The sequence below is a fragment of the Oncorhynchus gorbuscha genome, linkage group LG16 (genome assembly GCF_021184085.1).
Source record: "Oncorhynchus gorbuscha isolate QuinsamMale2020 ecotype Even-year linkage group LG16, OgorEven_v1.0, whole genome shotgun sequence".
NCBI lineage: Eukaryota > Metazoa > Chordata > Actinopteri > Salmoniformes > Salmonidae > Oncorhynchus > Oncorhynchus gorbuscha.
In genome coordinates, this window is record NC_060188.1 from 91576670 (window position 1) to 91598929 (window position 22260).

Here is a 22260-nt window from a genome sequence, read left to right on the forward strand (position 1 = left end):
CCATGTGAGAGGGGGGGGGGGGGGGAACAGCCCAGCCACAGAGCCCAGCCACAGAGGATGGCAGGATGCTCATTTGCATCCAAGTACAGAGTCCAAGAGACGTTGGCAGAGAGAGAGGGAGAGAGAAGAGAGAGAGAGAGAGAGGGAGAGAGAGACAAGAGAGAGAGAGACAAGAGAGAGAGAGGGAGAGAGGAGAGAGAGAGAGACAAGAGAGAGAGAGACAAGAGAGAGAGAGGGAGAGAGAGAGAGAGAGAGAGAGAGAGAGAGAGAGAGAGAGAGAGAGAGAGAGAGAGAGGAGAGAGAGAGAGAGAGCGAGAGTGAGAGACAAGTGAGAGAGAGACAGACAGACAGACAGAGGCAGAGAGGATACCACAAAGCTTCCCTTACGTCCAGTGTTCGGCCCAGCGGTGCTGTGTTGTGGAGATGCAGTAGGGTCAGTCAGTGTAGTGTTGACTCTGTAAAGTCTGAACAAGCACAACTTCCTGGATGGCTCTGTAGTCCAGGAGTGTTCAGGACAGGTAGCGTTAGGTAGTGCTGTCCTGACTGGGCAAACACCTGTCGAAGCCTGGAGACTAGGACTCAGTGACTGACGTCTCCATGGAAGGGTAAGGGTGTGCCACTGTCAGCCAGAACTGCCTACTGCTGGGAAGAGAAGACTGAGGAGTGCTGAGGCAACGTTAGTGTAGTGCTGTCCTGGCTGGACAAACACCTGTTGAAGCCTGGAGATTGCAGAAGGACTATACCATTACCATACTGACTGACTGACTGACTGACTGACTGACTGACTGACTGCCTGGCTGACTGCTCCACTGTAGGCTAAATGGTGTGCAGCAGTCAGCCTACCTGTCAGTCTACCTACTGAACTATAGGCTACCACACACTGACTGACTGACTGACTGACTGACTGACTGACTAGCTGTCTGACAGGCCGGCAGGCTGGCTGACTGGCTGGCTGGCTGACTGGCTGGCTGGTTGACTGACTAGCTGTCTGACAGGCCGGCTGGCTGACTGACAGGCTGGCTGACTGGCTGGCTGGTTGACAGGCTGGCTGGCTGACTGACTGCTCCATGGTATGGAGGGAGTGCCACTGTAGGACCTTGTCAGCCTACCTACAGCTGTGGGAAGACAAGACTGAGGAGAAGTTGCATAACTTCAGACTTTGGACACAGCAGTTCTCTGGGAGGGTGGACTTGATGGGAAAGGGAGGGAAATGAAGGAGGAGGCGTGAGAATTTCCTGAGGACAGGAGTCAGCACAGGTTATTGTTGCTGGAGTTAACAGTGAGTACAGGATTACAGATTATTGTTGCTGGAGTTTACAGTGAGGACAGGATTACCGGTTATTGTTGCTGGAGTTTACAGTGAGGATAGGATTACAGATTATTGTTGCTGGAGTTAACAGTGAGGACAGGATTACAGATTATTGTTGCTGGAGTTAACAGTGAGGACAGGATTACAGATTATTGTTGCTGGAGTTTACAGTGAGGACAGGATTACAGATTATTGTTGCTGGAGTTTACAGTGAGGACAGGATTACCGGTTATTGTTGCTGGAGTTTACAGTGAGGATAGGATTACAGATTATTGTTGCTGGAGTTACAGTGAGGACAGGATTACAGATATATGTTAGGTTGAGGCATCATATCCCAGCAGCCCATGTGGATCAACTGATCAACTGATTGACTGGTTGCAGACAGATAGATGAATCCACCTCAAACGAACCAAGATGGACCCCAGTCTGGATCTGAACCCCAGTTGACATGCTCTAGTCATGTGTCCCTCTCTCAGCGGTGATGTAAGACAGCCATTATCAAGTCTGTTTGGTCTTCCTAACTGATCGTGATCCTTTCTGAGTTTTGGACTAGCTGATTAGCTGAGACCGTTCTAAGGAGGAAGGAGGAACTACTTTGGATGTATTAAATGAGTTGAGTCTGGCGATTTTGAGGAGAAACTCCTTTTCCCATGGCCACTAGGGCTGGACTCTGTCTATTCTGAAGAGGAACTACTTTTCCCAGGAGCACTAGGGCTTGACTCTGGCTATTCTGAAGAGAAACTACTTTTCCCAGGAGCACTAGGGCTTGACTCTGGCTATTCTGAATAGAAACTACTTTTCCCAGGAGCACTAGGGCTTGACTCTGTCTATTCTGAAGAGGAACTACTTTTCCCAGGAGCACTAGGGCTTGACTCTGGCTATTCTGAAGAGAAACTACTTTTCCCAGGAGCACTAGGGCTTGACTCTGTCTATTCTGAAGAGGAACTACTTTTCCCAGGAGCACTAGGGCTTGACTCTGGCTATTCTGAAGAGAAACTACTTTTCCCAGGAGCACTAGGGCTTGACTCTGGCTATTCTGAAGAGAAACTACTTTCCCCAGGAGCACTAGGGCTTGACTCTGGCTGTATGTCACCAAAGGATGGATGAGACCCCAGACATCAGTAGTGACTCAGACAGGTGTGTGACTGTTCTCTATCATCTGTTTATACCTAACAACAGGTACACTACATAACAGTAGTCATGCTTTTAGGTCTGTGTACTACAGAGGAAGAAAGGCTATATGCTCACTCTCTCTCTCTCTCTCTCTTTCTCTTTCCCTCACTCCCTCCCTCCCTATTTCTCTCTCTCTCTCAGTTATTAACTGTGTGTGCTCCCAATGTTGGGTCAAGAGGTCAACTGTGAAGCCCATCCCACAGACAAGGGTCTCATTTACAATGGTGCCCTGAATACAAACATTTTCATAATCAATAAAATAAATAAAATAAAATACAACAAAAATAACAAAAAAAACAACAAGGTACAATTACAATACTACAATGTCAACCAATAAACCATTACAGTCAATAGAAACAACCACAATCCTCAGTGAATGAATTTAACACAAGAGTCCTAAACTGCCCTAGTGGAACCAGGGAATCAAGATGCAAGGAATTTCGCAGGTTATTCTTACAATGGGGGCACTAAAACTAAGGAGGATATACCTAAATTGGTCGAGAACAGAGAGAACAGAGTTAACCAACCCTGAGAGCTAACCAACCCTGAGAGTTAACCAACCCTGAGAGTTAACCAACCCTGAGAGTTAACCAACCCTGAGAGTTAACCAACCCTGAGAGTTAGAGCTAAGCAACCCTGAGAGCTAACCGACCCTGAGAGCTAACCAACCCTGAGAGCTAACCAACCCTGAGAGCTAGCCAACCCTACATTTACATTACATTTAAGTCATTTAGCAGACGCTCTTATCCAGAGCGACTTACAAATTGGTGCATTCACCTTATGACATCCAGTGGAACAGCCACTTTACAATAGTGCATCTAAATCTTTTAAGGGGGGGGGGGGTGAGAAGGATTACTTTATCCTATCCTAGGTATTCCTTAAAGAGGTGGGGTTTCAGGTGTCTCCGGAAGGGGTTTATCGGCGGTGACCGTGTTACCTAGCCTCAGTGGGCAGCTGGGAGGAGGTGCTCTTGTTCTCCATGGACTTCACAGTGTCCCAGAACTTTTTGGAGTTGGAGCTACAGGATGCAAACTACTGCCTGAAGAAGCTGGCCTAAGCTTTCCTGACTGACTGCGTGTATTGGTTCCTGACTTCCCTGAACAGTTGCATATTGCGGGGACTATTCGATGCTATTGCAGTCCGCCACAGGATGTTTTTGTGCTGGTCGAGGGCAGTCAGAGTGAACCAAGGGCTATATCTGTTCTTAGTTCTGCATTTTTAAACGGAGCATGCTTAACCCTGAGAGTTAATCAACCCTGAGAGCAACAGTTAACCAACCCTGAGAGTTAACCAACCCTGAGAGTTAACCAACCCTGAGAGCTAACCAACCCTGAGAGTTAATCAACCCTGAGAGCAACAGTTAACCAACCCTGAGAGCTAACCAACCCTGAGAGTTAACCAACCCAGAGAGCTCATTTATATAGCTCTTTTATATAGCAACAAAGTTTGGTAAGTTGGAGGCTTGTTTAGTAGAGCTATTCAAACAGGTGATTTACGGGACTTCAATGAGGACTAGCCAACCTTTTGATAAAGGATGCAATGAAGTGTATTAAAACTGTCATCTGTGATAAAGTGAAGGGCACTATGTTAGACGGCTTCCAAAGGTTTAAGAGTCGTGGTTGCTGCAATCTGGTCAATGGTGTTACCATAGCCATGAACTGGCTGGAAATATGTAGTCCATTTGAAACAAAGTTGACTTTACAATCTGCTTTCTGCTATTTCGGGAGAGGCAATATCTATTTCTAAAATAAAAAAGAAGAAGAAGCCCACTTTAAATCTGAACTTTTTAACAAGCTCATCCGTATGTTTTTTAATCATTAAATCTTTGTCAATCTAAATGCCCAGATATTTATAGGTGGGAACCTGATCAATGGGAGACCCATCCAGTCAATAAATGTAAATAATATTAAATAATATTAAGTCCAATGTTTAAACCAACCAGGGCTTTTTGTAAGTTAACAAGGTCAGATTGCAGCTCTAACATATCCAACAGTTTGGGCAATGGCATACATAACAGAATCGTCTGCATACAGATTCATTTAACATGTTTTAACAGATAGACCAATATTATTTATATAAATAGTAAAGAGAAACGGGTCCTAATACCGACCCCTGAGGTACACCTTTCGTAATATCTAGGAAACTGGACTTAACATCATCAGAAATCACACATTCTCAAACTACTTGCAAGAAAACTTGACCCAGGCCTATTTCAGTCAACAGGGTTGAATAACTTTTGAAAGGCAGCACAATCATTTTTATGATCTAAGCAATTTAACACATCATCTTAAATGAGCGTAGCAGCTGAAATGGTGCTTAGTCACTTTCCAGATTGTAGGAATAATACCTGAACCAATTTTCAAGTCAAAAATATAGGTCAATGGTTCTGCAATAAGTAAAAGGGCAGCGAGCTGTAGTAAGAAGGGATCAAGTGAATCAGCTTTTTAACATCAATCTTTAGCACTAAGGTACATCATAGACATCAAGTGGAGTGAAATTAAAATAAAGTATGTTTATTTTAGTGCATTGTTCTCTACAATCCATTTTTGAGATGACTAAAGGACTCCCTCTAGTGGAATGAGATGAATTTTCAGAGACTTTCCTTTCAAACAGATGGCCAGCTGAACTAAAATTGTTATTAAATGGTTATTCATTTGTCTAGTATGGGACCAGAGGCTGTCAAATCCTTCTTAACCAAGATTCAGTTACAAATAGAGCGTCCGCGTTGGTTTGAGAAACCAGAGTTAAAATATATTTTTCTCAAGTAAACTTCTGGCATATACTTGAATCAGCCCAAGGCCTCAGCTGCTGGATTTGAGATCAGACAAGAGTAGGCCTAATCCATGAGGAACTCAGAATCAAATATTGCCTGCTGGCTTGCTTATCGATTTATGCTAACTGTCTGTCACGAGAGACTACCGTGATGCTAGCTAAGCTAGTGTAACGGATGTGAAACGGCTAATTAGTTAGCTGTGGTGCGCTCTAAATAGCGTTTCAATCGGTGACGTCACTTGCTCCTGAGACCTTGAAGTAGTGGTTCCCCTTGCTCTGCAAGTGCCGTGGCTTTTGTAGAGCGATGGGTAACGATGCTCCGTGGGTGACTGTTGTTGATGTGTGCAGAGGGTCCCTGGTTCGCGCCCGGGTATGGGCGAGGGGACGGTCTAAAGTTATACTGTTACACTAGGTAATTCTTCAGTCTGTCCACAGGGGCTAAGTTCCCTCCAGACAGAAACTACCTATTGGGCAAAAACTAGTTGAATAAAAAAAAATCCACGTAATTTCCACCCGAAAATACGTTGACACAACGTGGAAAACTGATTTGATTTGAAAAAAGTAATTATTTTTTAAAAATTCACCAAATGTTTTAACTAAATCCAATGACGTGAACCAAATGAAAACCAAAACTAGACACTGAAATGAAGTCTGTGCCCAGTGGGTAGAGAGCAGAGAGAGCTAACTGCTGACTCCCTCCGGTCCAATGTGACACTCAGGAATGCCTGTAAATATTTAACAATGAGAGCAAAGAGAGCTAACTGCTAACTCCCTCCAGTCCAATGTGACACTCAGAAATGCCTGTAAATATTTAACAATGAGAGCAAAGAGAGCTAACTGCTAACTCCCTCCAGTCCAATGTGACACTCAGAAATGCTGTAAATATTTATCAATGAGAGCAAAGAGAGCTAACTGCTAACTCCCTCCAGTCCAATGTGACACTCAGAAATGCCTGTAAATATTTAACAATGAGAGCAAAGAGAGCTAACTGCTAACTCCCTCCAGTCCAATGTGACACTCAGAAATGCCTGTAAATATTTATCAATGAGAGCAAAGAGAGCTAACTGCTAACTCCCTCCAGTCCAATGTGACACTCAGAAATGCTGTAAATATTTATCAATGAGAGCAAAGAGAGCTAACTGCTAACTCCCTCCAGTCCAATGTGACACTCAGAAATGCTGTAAATATTTATCAATGAGAGCAAAGAGAGCTAACTGCTAACTCCCTCCAGTCCAATGTGACACTCAGAAATGCCTGTAAATATTTAACAATGAGAGCAAAGAGAGCTAACTGCTAACTCCCTCCAGTCCAATGTGACACTCAGAAATGCTGTAAATATTTATCAATGAGAGCAAAGAGAGCTAACTGCTAACTCCCTCCAGTCCAATGTGACACTCAGAAATGCTGTAAATATTTATCAATGAGAGCAAAGAGAGCTAAACTCCCTCCAGTCCAATGTGACACTCAGGAATGCCTGTAAATATTTAACAATGAGAGCAAAGAGAGCTAACTGCTAACTCCCTCCAGTCCAATGTGACACTCAGGAATGCCTGTAAATATTTATCAATGAGAGCAAAGAGAGCTAACTGCTAACTCCCTCCAGTCCAATGTGACACTCAGAAATGCTGTAAATATTTATCAATGAGAGCAAAGAGAGCTAACTGCTAACTCCCTCCAGTCCAATGTGACACTCAGAAATGCTGTAAATATTTATCAATGAGAGCAAAGAGAGCTAACTGCTAACTCCCTCCAGTCCAATGTGACACTCAGGAATGCCTGTAAATATTTAACAATGAGAGCAAAGAGAGCTAACTGCTAACTCCCTCCAGTCCAATGTGACACTCAGAAATGCTGTAAATATTTATCAATGAGAGCAAAGAGAGCTAACTGCTAACTCCCTCCAGTCCAATGTGACACTCAGGAATGCCTGTAAATATTTATCAATGAGAGCAAAGAGAGCTAACTGCTAACTCCCTCCAGTCCAATGTGACACTCAGAAATGCTGTAAATATTTATCAATGAGAGCAAAGAGAGCTAACTGCTAACTCCCTCCGGTCCAATGTGACACTCAGAAATGCTGTAAATATTTATCAATGAGAGCAAAGAGAGCTAACTGCTAACTCCCTCCGGTCCAATGTGACACTCAGGAATGCCTGTAAATATTTAACAATGAGAGCAAAGAGAGCTAACTGCTAACTCCCTCCAGTCCAATGTGACACTCAGGAATGCCTGTAAATATTTAACAATGAGAGCAAAGAGAGCTAACTGCTAACTCCCTCCAGTCCAATGTGACACTCAGAAATGCTGTAAATATTTATCAATGAGAGCAAAGAGAGCTAACTGCTAACTCCCTCCAGTCCAATGTGACACTCAGAAATGCTGTAAATATTTATCAATGAGAGCAAAGAGAGCTAACTGCTAACTCCCTCCAGTCCAATGTGACACTCAGAAATGCCTGTAAATATTTATCAATGAGAGCAAAGAGAGCTAACTGCTAACTCCCTCCAGTCCAATGTGACACTCAGAAATGCTGTAAATATTTATCAATGCCTTGTAAGACTTCTGCTGAGGTGCCAAATGTCTCCGTCTATCACGGATCATTATTTCTCCTTATGCTTACACAAAGGATACCGCAAAACACACAGTGAGTGCCATCTAACCGTGGTGGGTAGCTTAGCGGTTAGAGAGGCGAGCCAGAAATCGGAAGGGTGCCGGTTTAAATCCCAGGTCCGGTAGGAAGTGAGCTGGCAACCGAAGGGTTCAAATCCTAGATGCCATTTGCCTTGCCGTTGTGCCCTTGAGCAATGCACTTAACCCCCCCCCCACAACAACAGCTCCCTGGGTGCCCAGTGTGGCAGCACCCCGCACCTCTCCAAAAACTGTAGACATTAGAGGAGGCTGGTGGAAGGAGGACAGGCTCATTGTAATGTCTGGAATTGAATTAACAGTTAACAGTCCAACATGGTTTCCATGTGTTTGTTGTGGAGCAGGTGTAGGGAAATGATCATCTAGTTTACCACAATACGCGCAGATTGGATGACTTTGGGAATTTCAGTAAACAACAGTTTGATGCCTTCAACAGCATTAGCCTAACTTTATTCCAATACGTGTGTCATTCAGTGCTATTGATTCCCACAGTAGTTCATTATGGATCCATCCAGTAGGGGTTAGAAAACAGTGCATTTATTATTTTACCTTTATTTAACTAGGCAAGTCAGTTAAGAACAAATTCTTATTTTCTAGGAAGGAACAGTGGGTTGTTCAGGGGCAGAACAACAGATTTGTACCTTGCCAGCTCGGGGGTTTGAACTTGCAACCTTCCGGTTACTAGTCCAACGCTCTAACCACTAGGCTACCTTGCCGCCCCATGTTGTGGGCTATGTGAAGTGATGGGTGATGCCAGGAGGATAGTAGTAACGGGCGTTGCCTAGAAACATCAAGAGCTGTAAGAGCATAGTGCATACCAAGACCGCCTCAGCATTACGGTTAATTTTCGTTAATAAGCCATAGGCAGAACTTTACCGCAATGATGACTAGGTCGTTAGGCAGAAATAAAACGTTCTGGCTTTGATACTGGCAACACCTTTCGGATATATAGGAAAGGCGGCCATTTTGTCACATCGTGGTAAAGTCGTCAGCATGGTAAAGTTGGTGGAAAACGTGTCAGTATGAAAGGGATATATACAGGGGGTGCTTACTTTCACTGGGGACGGGGGGACATACCCCCCCCCACACATTCTGAAATTGCATTTTTGTCCACCCCCAGTTTTATCATTGGGAATGTGATACAAAACAAGACAACTGTGTGCTTTAGGACCATGCGGACACCTCCGAGCGGTCGGGTACGCTGTTTGGAGTGTTTACCCAACTGGATAAAACATATAGTGTATATATAAAAAATAATATATATATTGCCCCCCCCCCCCCATTTCTAAAACCAAAGTTGCGTCCCTGGATAAATATGTGTGTAAACCGTGGGTAAATAATGTTTGTAAACTTTAATACAACAAGAATTCATCATTATACTAAAAGCATTAATGTAGCATGATATTATCAGTGTTAGTTCTGTTAACTGCTGTGTGATGGCAGTGCAAGGCAGGATGCGTAGAGGGTACTGTAGTTCTACTGTAGGATGTGGATGTAGTCCTACTGCAGGGTGGTACTGTAGTTCTACTGTAGGATGTGGATGTAGTCCTACTGCAGGGTGGTACTGTAGTTCTACTGTAGGATGTGGATGTAGTGCTACTGCAGGGTGGTACTGTAGTCCGACTGCAGGGTGGTACTGTAGTTCTACTGTAGGATGTGGATGTAGTCCTACTGCAGGGTGGTACTGTAGTCCTACTGCAGGGTGGTACTGTAGTCCTACTGTAGGGTGGTACTGTAGTTCTACTGCAGGGTGTGGATGTAGTTCTACTGCATGGTGGTACTGTAGTCCTACTGTAGGGTGGTACTGTAGTTCTACTGTAGGGTGGTACTGTAGTCCTACTGTAGGGTGGTACTGTAGTCCTACTGTAGGGTGGTACTGTAGTCCTACTGTAGGGTGGTACTGTAGTCCTACTGCAGGGTGGTACTGTAGTCCTACTGTAGGGTGTGGATGTAGTCCTACTGCAAGGTGGTACTGTAGTCCTACTATAGGGTGTGGATGTAGTCATACTACAGGGTGTGGATGTAGTGCTACTGCAGGGTGTGGATGTAGTTCTACGACAGGGTGGTACTGTAGTCCATTTGTAGGGTGGTACTGTAGTTCTACTGTAGGGTGGTACTGTAGTCCTACTGCAGGGTGTGGATGTAGTCCTACTTCAGGGTGTGGATGTAGTTCTACTACAGGGTGTGGATGTAGTTCTACTACAGGGTGTGGATGTAGTTCTACTACAGGGTGTGGATGTAGTTCTACTACAGGGTGTGGATGTAGTCCTACTTCAGGGTGTGGATGTAGTCCTACTGCAGGGTGTGGATGTAGTCCTACTTCAGGGTGTGGATGTAGTTCTACTGCAGGGTGTGGATGTAGTCCTACTGTAGGGTGGTACTGTAGTCCTACTGTAGGGTGGTACTGTAGTCCTACTGCAGGGTGGTACTGTAGTCCTACTGCAGGGTGGTACTGTAGTTCTACTGTAGGGTGTGGATGTAGTCCTACTGCAGGGTGTGGATGTAGTCCTACTGCAGGGTGTGGATGTAGTTCTACTGCAGGGTGTGGATGTAGTCCTACTTCAGGGTGTGGATGTAGTCCTCCTGTAGGGTGTGGATGTAGTTCTACTGCAGGGTGTGGATGTAGTCCTACTTCAGGGTGTGGATGTAGTCCTACTGCAGGGTGTGGATGTAGTTCTACTGCAGGGTGTGGATGTATTCCTACTGCAGGGTGGTACTGTAGTCCTATTGCAGGGTGTGGATGTAGTCCTACTGCAGGGTGTGGATGTAGTCCTACTGCAGGGTGTGGATGTAGTCCTACTGCAGTTTGTGGATGTAGTTCTACTTCAGGGTGTGGATGTAGTTCTACTGCAGGGTGTGAATGTAGTCCTCTTGTAGGGTGTGGATGTAGTTCTACTTCAGGGTGTGGATGTAGTTCTACTGCAGGGTGTGGATGTAGTCCTACTTCAGGGTGTGGATGAAGTTCTACTGCAGGGTGTGGATGTAGTTCTACTGCAGGGTGTGGATGTAGTCCTCCTGTAGGGTGTAGGCCTACTTTAGATGTCCCAACACCCACCAGTGAGAGGGGTGACCTAGTGTGTGTGTGTGTTTGTGTCCTGGCTCTGTCGCGATGGATACAACCCAGGTTGCCCTATCCTGTCGTCAGGGCGGGTTGGCATGCGAGGAATTTGAAGGGAAGGCTTGAAGAGAAGGTTGGAGGGGTGAGTGGCGCATCTCTCCCCCTGCAGAGCAGACATCCCCCACCCCACCCATTCACTCCTGCTGTCTGATTTTAATTAGACTCATTAAATATGTAAATTTATGTAAATGTGACAAAGCGTGGCGGAGAGACAGTCACATGAAGATTTAACATGTTCTTCTTCGGAGATGAGACTTTAACACAGTCTTTTCTTTTCAAACATCAAAATACCCTAAATATGATACAACAGTGTTTCATTTTCCCGACTTAATGTCTATAAGCCGTTCGCTGGCCCAGTTTATGTAGCAGCCATCGTTCTGAGGAGAGGTGTGAATAATAGTTATGAGGTTCTAATTAACACTAGAACCGCTAAAGCACTCATTTGGACTGCTCATTGAGGTAAAACATTTTATTACATTTTTACATTTACAAGTCATGCCCCTCTTTGTCCTTGACTTGTCCTTAATAAGTCTATATAACAATCTGTTGTTGTTTGAATCTTAACATCACAATCAGAACTGGAGTTACAACCTGCTCCCCTCCTTCTCCCTACAGTAGGGCCTGCTCCCCTCCTTCTCCTGACAGTAGGGCCTGCTCCTCACCTTCTCCCTATAGTAGGGCCTGCTCCCCTCCTTCTCCCTACAGTAGGGCCTGCTCCCCTCCTCCCTACAGTAGGGCCTGCTCCCCTCCTTCTCCTGACAGTAGGGCCTGCTCCTCACCTTCTCCCTATAGTAGGGCCTGCTCCCCTCCTTCTCCCTACAGTAGGGCCTGCTCCCCTCCTTCTCCCTACAGTAGGGCCTGCTCCCCTCCTTCTCCTAACAGTAGGGCCTGCTCCCCTCCTCCCTGCAGTAGGGCCTGCTCCCCTCCTTCTCCTAACAGTAGGGCCTGCTCCCCTCCTTCTCCTGACAGTAGGGCCTGCTCCCCTCCTTCTCCTAACAGTAGGGCCTGCTCCCCTCCTCCCTGCAGTAGGGCCTGCTCCCCTCCTTCTCCTGACAGTAGGGCCTGCTCCCCTCCTTTTCCTAACAGTAGGGCCTGCTCCCCTCCTCCCTGCAGTAGGGCCTGCTCCCCTCCTTCTCCTGACAGTAGGGACTGCTCCCCTCCTTCTCCTAACAGTAGGGCCTGCTCCCTCCTCCCTGCAGTAGGGCCTGCTCCCCTCCTTCTCCTAACAGTAGGGCCTGCTCCCCTCCTTCTCCTGACAGTAGGGCCTGCTCCCCTCCTTTTCCTAACAGTAGGGCCTGCTCCCCTCCTCCCTGCAGTAGGGCCTGCTCCCCTCCTTCTCCTGACAGTAGGGACTGCTCCCCTCCTTCTCCTAACAGTAGGGCCTGCTCCCTCCTCCCTGCAGTAGGGCCTGCTCCCCTCCTTCTCCTAACAGTAGGGCCTGCTCCCCTCCTCCCTACAGTAGGGCCTGCTCCTCACCTTCTCCTGACAGTAGGGCCTGCTCCCCTCCTTCTCCTAACAGTAGGGCCTGCTCCCCTCCTCCCTACAGTAGGGCCTGCTCCTCACCTTCTCCTGACAGTAGGGCCTGCTCCTCACCTTCTCCTAACAGTAGGGCCTGCTCCCCTCCTTCTCCTGACAGTAGGGCCTGCTCCCCTCCTTCTCCTAACAGTAGGGCCTGCTCCCCTCCTCCCTGCAGTAGGGCCTGCTCCCCTCCTTCTCCTGACAGTAGGGCCTGTATTGATCTATTGTAATTCTAATCTTAAAATGGTATGTACCCTATATCAGTCCAGCGAATCAAAGCAGTCTCATCAGTCTCCTCTGGCCTACTTGGCTACACAGTGAACGTGTGCATCATATAGAATGGTAAGAAGAGGAAGACGAATGGATGCACATGCTGCGTTAAGCACTGCTACAAAATCTGAATGAAAACGACTCCGATGGACGAAATGGATCATGACATCTCTGATGATTAATCTTCTGGTTCTGAGCCTCATCCTGAACTTCCTCTTCTGGTTCTGAGCCTCTTCCTGAACCTCCTCTTCTGGTTCTGAGCCTCATCCTGAACTTCCTCTTCTGGTTCTGAGCCTCTTCCTGAACCTCCTCTTCTGGTTCTGAGCCTCTTCCTGAACCTCCTCTTCTGGTTCTGAGCTTCCTGAACCTCCTCTTCCTGAACCTCCTCTTCTGGTTCTGAGCCTCATCCTGAACTTCTGGTTCTGAGCCTCTTCCTGAACCTCCTCTTCTGGTTCTGAGCCTCATCCTGAACCTCCTCTTCTGGTTCTGAGCCTCATCCTGAACTTCCTCTTCTGGTTCTGAGCCTCTTCCTGAACCTCCTCTTCTGGTTCTGAGCCTCTTCCTGAACCTCCTCTTCTGGTTCTGAGCCTCTTCCTGAACTTCCTCTTCTGGTTCTGAGCCTCATGCTGAACCTCCACCTCTGATGATTAATCTTCTGGTTCTGAGCCTCATCCTGAACTTCCTCTTCTGGTTCTGAGCCTCTTCCTGAACCTCCTCTTCTGGTTCTGAGCCTCTTCCTGAACCTCCTCTTCTGGTTCTGAGCCTCATCCTGAACCTCTTCTTCTGGTTCTGAGCCTCATCCTGAACCTCCTCTTCTGGTTCTGAGCCTCATCTTGAACCTCCTCTTCTGGTTCTGAGCCTCATCCTGAACCTCCTCTTCTGGTTCTGAGCCTCTTCCTGAACCTCCTCTTCTGGTTCTGAGCCTCTTCCTGAACCTCCTCTTCTGGTTCTGAGCCTCATCCTGAACCTCCTCTTCTGGTTCTGAGCCTCTTCCTGAACCTCCTCTTCTGGTTCTGAGCCTCATCCTGAACCTCCTCTTCTGGTTCTGAGCCTCATCCTGAACCTCCACCTCTGATGATTAATCTTCTGGTTCTGAGCCTCATCCTGAATGTATACCTCAGAGCCCCCCCCCCCCTCCAAAACCCCAGAATGTTGCACACTGAGCAGTTATCCTCGCCACTACCAAATGAAAAGTTGAGACGGGAGAGAGGAAGGGATGGCCAACGTTTAGATAGAACAAGCCCGTGACAATGCTACGGGCCGATTATCAGCACAAAATGTCATCACTGAGAGAGCAGGCTCTACAGTACGTCTCAAGCAAAAAAGAACCATCAGCAACGCACTGCACTCACTAGCTCTCGTTGTTTATGTGGCATGGGCATCCTTCAACTGATGCCATTGCGTGAAGACGCACACACCATGTAAGCACAAGCTGATAATAATTGACAATTTGTGACTGCTGTCATATCGACACTTGTATTCATTGCCATTCATTGCCATCATGTATTCAATACACTTGTATTCATTGCCATCATGCCATTGTTGTTTTTGTGCTGAGTTTCAGTATTTGTCAAGGCCGCCTGGTGCTTCTAATGATGTTTAGGCTACTAATGTTTTCGTCATTTGACCGCCTCGCATCTTGCTGATCGCGCGTCTTGGTCGTTGGCTATGTTTTTATTTTGTTGTTATAAAAATAAACTGTTACTGTGTTCCAACACATATGCTTTCTGTTTCATAGTTGTAACAATGGCACTCAACAAAAACACCTGAATTGTCACACAGGCCTGGTCGGTTAGCTAGCTACTGTCTGTCACACAGGCCTGGTCGGTTAGCTAGCTACTGTCTGTCACGCAGGCCTGGTCGGTTAGCTAGCTACTGTCTGTCACACAGGCCTGGTCGGTTAGCTAGCTACTGTCTGTCACACAGGCCTGGTCGGTTAGCTAGCTACTGTCTGTCACACAGGCCTGGTCGGTTAGCTAGCTACTTTCTGTCACGCAGGCCTGGTCGGTTAGCTAGCTACTGTCTGTCATACAGGCCTGGTCGGCTAGCTACTGTCTGTCATACAGGCCTGGTCGGTTAGCTACTGTCTGTCATACAGGCCTGGTCGGTTAGCTAGCTACTAGCTGTCATACAGGCCTGGTCGGTTAGCTAGCTACTTGCTGTCATACAGGCCTGGTCGGTTAGCTAGCTACTGTCTGTCATACAGGCCTGGTCGGTTAGCTAGCTACTTGCTGTCATACAGGCCTGGTCGGTTAGCTAGCTACTGGCTGTCATACAGGCCTGGTCGGTTAGCTAGCTACTGGCTGTCATACAGGCCTGGTCGGTTAGCTACTGGCTGTCATACAGGCCTGGTCGGTTAGCTAGCTACTAGCTGTCATACAGGCCTGGTCGGTTAGCTAGCTACTGGCTGTCATACAGGCCTGGTCGGTTAGCTAGCTACTGTCTGTCTGCAGCATTCTCTTGGTTGATAATGACTTACTGTCTGTCTGCAGCATTCTCTTGGTTGATAATGACTTACTGTCTGTCTGCAGCATTCTCTTGGTTGATAATGACTTACTGTCTGTCTGCAGCATTCTCTTGGTTGATAATGACTTACTGTCTGTCTGCAGCATTCTCTTGGTTGATAATGACTTACTGTCTGTCTGCAGCAATCTCTTGGTTGATAATGGCATTCTCTTGGTTGATAATGACTTACTGTCTGTCTGCAGCATTCTCTTGGTTGATAATGACTTACTGTCTGTCTGCAGCATTCTCTTGGTTGATAATGACTTACTGTCTGTCTGCATTCTCTTGGTTGATAATGACTTACTGTCTGTCTGCAGCATTCTCTTGGTTGATAATGACTTACTGTCTGTCTGCAGCATTCTCTTGGTTGATAATGACTAACTGTCTGTCTGCAGCATTCTCTTGGTTGATAATGACTTACTGTCTGTCTGCAGCATTCTCTTGGTTGATAATGACTTACTGTCTGTCTGCAGCATTCTCTTGGTTGATAATGACTTACTGTCTGTCTGCAGCATTCTCTTGGTTGATAATGACTTACTGTCTGTCTGCAGCATTCTCTTGGTTGATAATGACTTACTGTCTGTCTGCAGCATTCTCTTGGTTGATAATGACTAACTGTCTGTCTGCAGCATTCTCTTGGTTGATAATGACTTACTGTCTGTCTGCAGCATTCTCTTGGTTGATAATGACTTACTGTCTGTCTGCAGCATTCTCTTGGTTGATAATGACTTACTGTCTGTCTGCAGCATTCTCTTGGTTGATAATGACTTACTGTCTGTCTGCAGCAATCTCTTGGTTGATAATGACTTACTGTCTGTCTGCATCATTCTCTTGGTTGATAATGACTTACTGTCTGTCTGCAGCATTCTCTTGGTTGATAATGACTTACTGTCTGTCTGCATCATTCTCTTGGTTGATAATGACTTACTGTCTGTCTGCAGCATTCTCTTGGTTGATAATGACTTACTGTCTGTCTGCATCATTCTCTTGGTTGATAATGACTTACTGTCCGTCTGCAGCATTCTCTTGGTTGATAATGACTTACTGTCTGTTTGCAGCATTCTCTTGGTTGATAATGACTTACTGTCTGTTTGCAGCATTCTCTTGGTTGATAATGACTTACTGTCTGTTTGCAGCATTCTCTTGGTTGATAATGACTTACTGTCTGTCTGCTGGCTCTATAAGAGTTCGACATCACACCCTCCACAGCCTTTCCGTCTCACTCAGAGGTTTTCAGCTGGGCTTGCTTTCTTTTGTTTGTCTGTTTTCTGATGCAGACGATGAGAGAGAGAACGAGAGAGCGGTTGTTTATAGATGGATGCGAAGCAGCACAGTTTTAACACAGTGACTATGGGGTGGGTTTTAAATTACTGCCCTATCCAGGTCAGCTTCATGCATATTCATATTTGGTAGTTGGTACAGTTTAGACATAAGATCATTATACTGTATTTTATGATACTGTATTGTATGATACTGTATTATATTATACTGTATTTCCAGATTGCCTTCACAAAAATGACCTCAATGAGCAAGTGAGGGATATAAGATTATACACAGTGTTTGTTGCTAGTTCTCTTTTTTCTAATGGAGATAATAAGAGAGTAGTCAGTAGATATCAGCAACACAGTTATGACTATAGCACCACTATGACATAGTACACAATAACTACAACCTAGAACTATAACACCACTATGACATAGTACACAATAACTACAACCTAGAACTATAGCACCACTATGACATAGTACACAATAACTACAACCTAGAACTATAGCATCACTATGACATAGTACACAATAACTACAACCTAGAACTATAGCACCACTATGACATAGTACACAATAACTACAACCTAGAACTATAACACCACTATGACATAGTACACAATAACTACAACCTAGAACTATAGCACCACTATGACATAGTACACAATAACTACAACCTAGAACTATAGCATCACTATGACATAGTACACAATAACTTCAACCTAGAACTATAGCACCACTATGACATAGTACACAATAACTACAACCTAGAACTATAGCACCACTATGACATAGTACACAATAACTACAACCTAGAACTATAGCATCACTATGACATAGTACACAATAACTACAACCTAGAACTATAACACCACTATGACATAGTACACAATAACTACAACCTAGAACTATAGCACCACTATGACATAGAACAATAACTACAACCTAGAACTATAGCATCACTATGACATAGTACACAATAACTACAACCTAGAACTATAGCACCACTATGACATAGTACACAATAACTACAACCTAGAACTATAGCACCACTATGACATAGTACACAATAACTACAACCTAGAACTATAGCATCACTATGACATAGTACACAATAACTACAACCTAGAACTATAGCATCACTATGACATAGTACACAATAACTATAACCTAGAACTATAGCATCACTATGACATAGTACACAATAACTACAACTCAGTCTGATTTCCCTTTCTATCCATCCGACTCCATAAGTGAAACTAATATAGTAAACGGCTCATCTGTCCAGTCAAAATGTAAGAAATCTTATTAGCTATCGACTATTGGGCCAATATTCTGATTAACATAAAAATGTTTCACACTTTATGCGATGCAGAGAACACGGAAAGAATAATTATCATTTAATTACCATACTGAATTGTTGTAATGTTTGTTTATGTGTCAATTAATCCCATAGGGGATGGGTTGCTAATTGGTGATTTGACACAAAAATAAAATGTAATTTATTCATATATCGTGTCATTTGAGGTCATATTTGTGGAATGTGTATCTGAACAAATCAAAGAAGACTTAAACGCATAAACACTCATTTGTATGTGAACCAATCAGAGAAGAGTTAACCTCATAAACAATGATGTGTATATGAACCAATCAGAGAAGTGTTAACCTCATACACAATGATATGTATATGAACCAATCAGAGAAGAGGTAACCTCATAAACAATGATATGTATATGAACCAATCAGAGAAGAGGTAACCTTATAAACAATGATGTTTATATGAACCAATCAGAGAAGTGTTAACCTCATAAACAAAAATGCATCTCATTAGCCTAGTTAACTACTGTACTGCTCTGGAGAGAGGAGAGACTAGAGGCATTGTCTGCATCCCAAATGGCTCTCGTATGACTCTGTTCAGAGGTAGTGGATTATAGTGCACATGCGGCATATGTAGGCAACAACTGCAACATTTTCTTTATATATGACAATACATTTACTGATAGATTAGTACATGACTACTGACACCGGGTACTATATTGAGTGTTAGCGATCTATCTAATGTGCTTAGAATTTTCACTTCCTCGTGGTGAATTAGCCTATGATGTTAGTGCACATAAAGATTGTAGGCAAATTCATCTCTATTGAACAACAATTCATGAAAATCTGGATTAGATTGGACATCATAATATCTTGAATCATGTGTTCCTGTTAGAAGATTCAACAAACAATTAAACAACAAACATTTATTGAATGTGTTCTATTACATCATCTAAAGCTCTGTGAATGACTAAGGTGATTACAAAACATTTATTTTCTGTGAAATTGCGAGAGAGAAAAAATTGGTGCGACCAAACCAGTTGGTGGCACAACCAACTGAAAAAGTTAGTCTGGAGTCCTGGCTTCAGCCGAGACGCCTGACTGGCAAAGCTACTCCTTTTCTCGTGTTTATTGGTCAGTGACAGGAAAGTAGGAAGGAGAGAGTGTGTTAGAATGGTAGAATGACTCGGATTTAAACCCACTCCAACAGAGGAACTTACATATCCTCAAAAGGTTCTACAGCTGCACCATCGAGAGCATCCTGACTGGTTGCATCACTGCCTGGTACGGCAACTGCTCTGCCTCCGACCGCCAGGCACTACAGAGTGTAGTGCGAACTGCCCAGTACATCACTGGGGTCAAGCGTCCTGATTTGACATATGTTCTGAGGGCACCGGCTGTAACCATCCACTACACCACCTCAGGCCACATGCTACTGTTGAATAGCACCGGCTGTAACCATCCACTACACCGCCCCAGGCCACACGCTACTGTTGAATAGCACCGGCTGTAACCATCCACTACACTACCCCAGGCCACACGCTACTGTTGAATAGCACCGGCTGTAACCATCCACTACACCACCTCAGGCCACACGCTACTGTTGAATAGCACCGGCTGTAACCATCCACTACACCACCCCAGGCCACACGCTACTGTTGAATAGCACCGGCTGTAACCATCCACTACACCACCCCAGGCCACACGCTACTGTTGAATAGCACCGGCTGTAACCATCCACTACACCACCTCAGGCCACACGCTACTGTTGAATAGCACCGGCTGTAACCATCCACTACACCACCCCAGGCCACACGCTACTGTTGAATAGCACCGGCTGTAACCATCCACTACACCACCCCAGGCCACACGCTACTGTTGAATAGCACCGGCTGTAACCATCCACTACACCACCTCAGGCCACACGCTACTGTTGAATAGCACCGGCTGTAACCATCCACTACACCACCCCAGGCCACACGCTACTGTTGAATAGCACCGGCTGTAACCATCCACTACACCACCCCAGGCCACACGCTACTGTTGAATAGCACCGGCTGTAACCATCCACTACACCACCTCAGGCCACACGCTACTGTTGAATAGCACCGGCTGTAACCATCCACTACACCACCCCAGGCCGCCAGCTACTGTTGAATAGCACCGGCTGTAACCATCCACTACACCACCCCAGGCCACACGCTACTGTTGAATAGCACCGGCTGTAACCATCCACTACACCACCCCAGGTCACACGCTACTGTTGAATAGCACCGGCTGTAACCATCCACTACACAGTTAGTAAGGATTTAGCTAGTTAGTAAGGATTTAGCTAGTTAGTGAGGACTTAGCTAGTTAGTAAGGACTTAGCTAGTTAGTAAGGACTTAGGTAGTTAGTAAGGACTTAGCTAGTTAGTAAGGACTTAGCTAGTTAGTAAGGACTTAGGTAGTTAGTAAGGACTTAGCTAGTTAGTAAGGACTTAGCTAGTTAGTAAGGATTTAGCTATTTCGTAAGGATGTAGCTAGTTAGTAAGGATTTAGCTAGTTATGAATGCCGTGCCACAACCAAGAGCTGACCCATTTGACCTCCTCTTGACCTTTAACTCAGATCAGTTTAAAATCCTGGTTGCTTTCCTTGATGTTGATAAGCTGGGAGTGCTGTGAAAACATAGTGGTGAAGAAAGAATTAGCCGGGTCTGGATGTGACACATTATACACAATTACCTCTTCTGGTTTAGTGGTTCACTTTAAGTACGGGAGCATTCACTGTATATTAACCCATGTTGGGTTGGTACGTGCTGGGTTGGTACTGGGTTGGTACGTGCTGGGTTGGTACTGGGTTGGTATGTGCTGGGTTGGTACTGGGTTGGTACGTGCTGGGTTGGTACTGGGTTGGTACTGGGTTGGTACGTGCTGGGTTGGTACTGGGTTGGTACGTGCTGGGTTGGTACTGGGTTGGTACATGCTGGGTTGGTACTGGGTTGGTACTGGGTTGGTACTGGGTTGGTACTGGGTTGGTATTTGGTTGGTACTGGGTTGGTATTGGGTTGGTACTGGGTTGGTATTTGGTTGGTACTGGGTTGGTACCGGGGTGGTACTGGGTCGGTACCGGGTTGGTAGGCTACTCTGTCAGCTGACAGTGGTAAGTAGTAGTGCTTTCCCTCTCACTGCTCTGACTATCTCTGTCTCTTCCTCAGGGAGTGCTGCCCAGGCTCCTGCTGTGGTGACCCCACCCTCACCCCACTGACCCTGCCCAACCTCGCCCCCCTACCCATCGGCCCTCCCTCGGACCACCACACCCCCCTCTCCTCCGTTCACGGACCCCCCAGAGAAAATCGAGGAGGATGTTCTGGAGGAGTTAAACTACGCATCAAAAACAGGTCAGTCCTGGGCCAGTCTCTGTATGCCTCTATGGCCAAGTTTACCGGACACAGATCAAACCTAACCCTGTACTAAAAAGCTATTTTAATAGATATTCTCCATTGAACATGCTTTTTTTAGGCCACAACTAGGTTTAATCTTTAGTCAGGGAAACCAGCCCTATAAGGCTCTGTGTGAGTAGTGTTACTTCTGTAAACGGTTTGCTTCTGTCTTCTCACCCCATCCTGGGCTCGAACCAGCGTTACCACGAAGCAGCGTTACCTATCGCTCCACAACAGCCTCGGTCCTTGCTGAGGAAAGGGAAACGACTACTTCAAGGTCTCAGAGCGAGTGACGTCACTGATTGAAACGTTACTAGCGCACACTGCTAACTAGCTAGGCAGTTCACAGCCGTTCCACGTACAGTAGCCTGGCTGGATATACTGTATGTACAGTATGTCTAGTTGGGTGTGTTTCTGAACAGTACAAGTGTTTTGGGTCTGTGTGGGTAATGTTTGCATTGTGTCTGTGTTTGTGTATCTGGGTGTGGCATCCATCTTTGACTCTACTGAGATTTGAGTCAGACTCTGTTTATGTTTGACTTTGTTTTGATGGGAGAGAGAGAGAGAGAGAGAGAGAGAGAGAGAGAGAGAGAGAGAGAGAGAGAGAGAGAGAGAGAGAGAGAGAGAGAGAGAGAGAGAGGGAGAGAGACAGGGAGGGAGAGAGAGAGATAAACAGAGTGAAAGAGAGAGGGAGGGAGAGAGAGAGAGAGGGAGAGAGATATAAACAGAGTGAAAGAGAGAGAGAGAGAGAGAGGGAGAGAGAGATATAAACAGAGTGAAAGAGAGAGGGAAAGAGAGATATAAACAGAGGGAAAGAGATAGAACAGAGAGAGAGAGAGAGGAGAGAGATATAAACAGAGTGAAAGAGAGAGGGAGAGATATAAACAGAGTGAAAGAGAGAGGGAGATATAAACAGAGTGAAAGAGAGAGGAGAGAGACAGAGAG

The 22260-nt window shown here is 45.6% G+C and overlaps 1 protein-coding gene across 1 annotated transcript in view; it reads left to right on the forward strand.

Annotated features, from left to right (window-relative positions):
- The window catches only part of LOC123999860 (protein Shroom3-like), a 143272-nt gene that overhangs the window by 47441 nt on the left and 73571 nt on the right, over window positions 1-22260 (forward strand). Inside the window, exon 3 of the mRNA XM_046305868.1 lies at window positions 21091-21273. Coding sequence (XP_046161824.1) covers window positions 21091-21273 — 183 coding nt within the window. The remainder of the gene's footprint in view (window positions 1-21090; window positions 21274-22260) is intronic.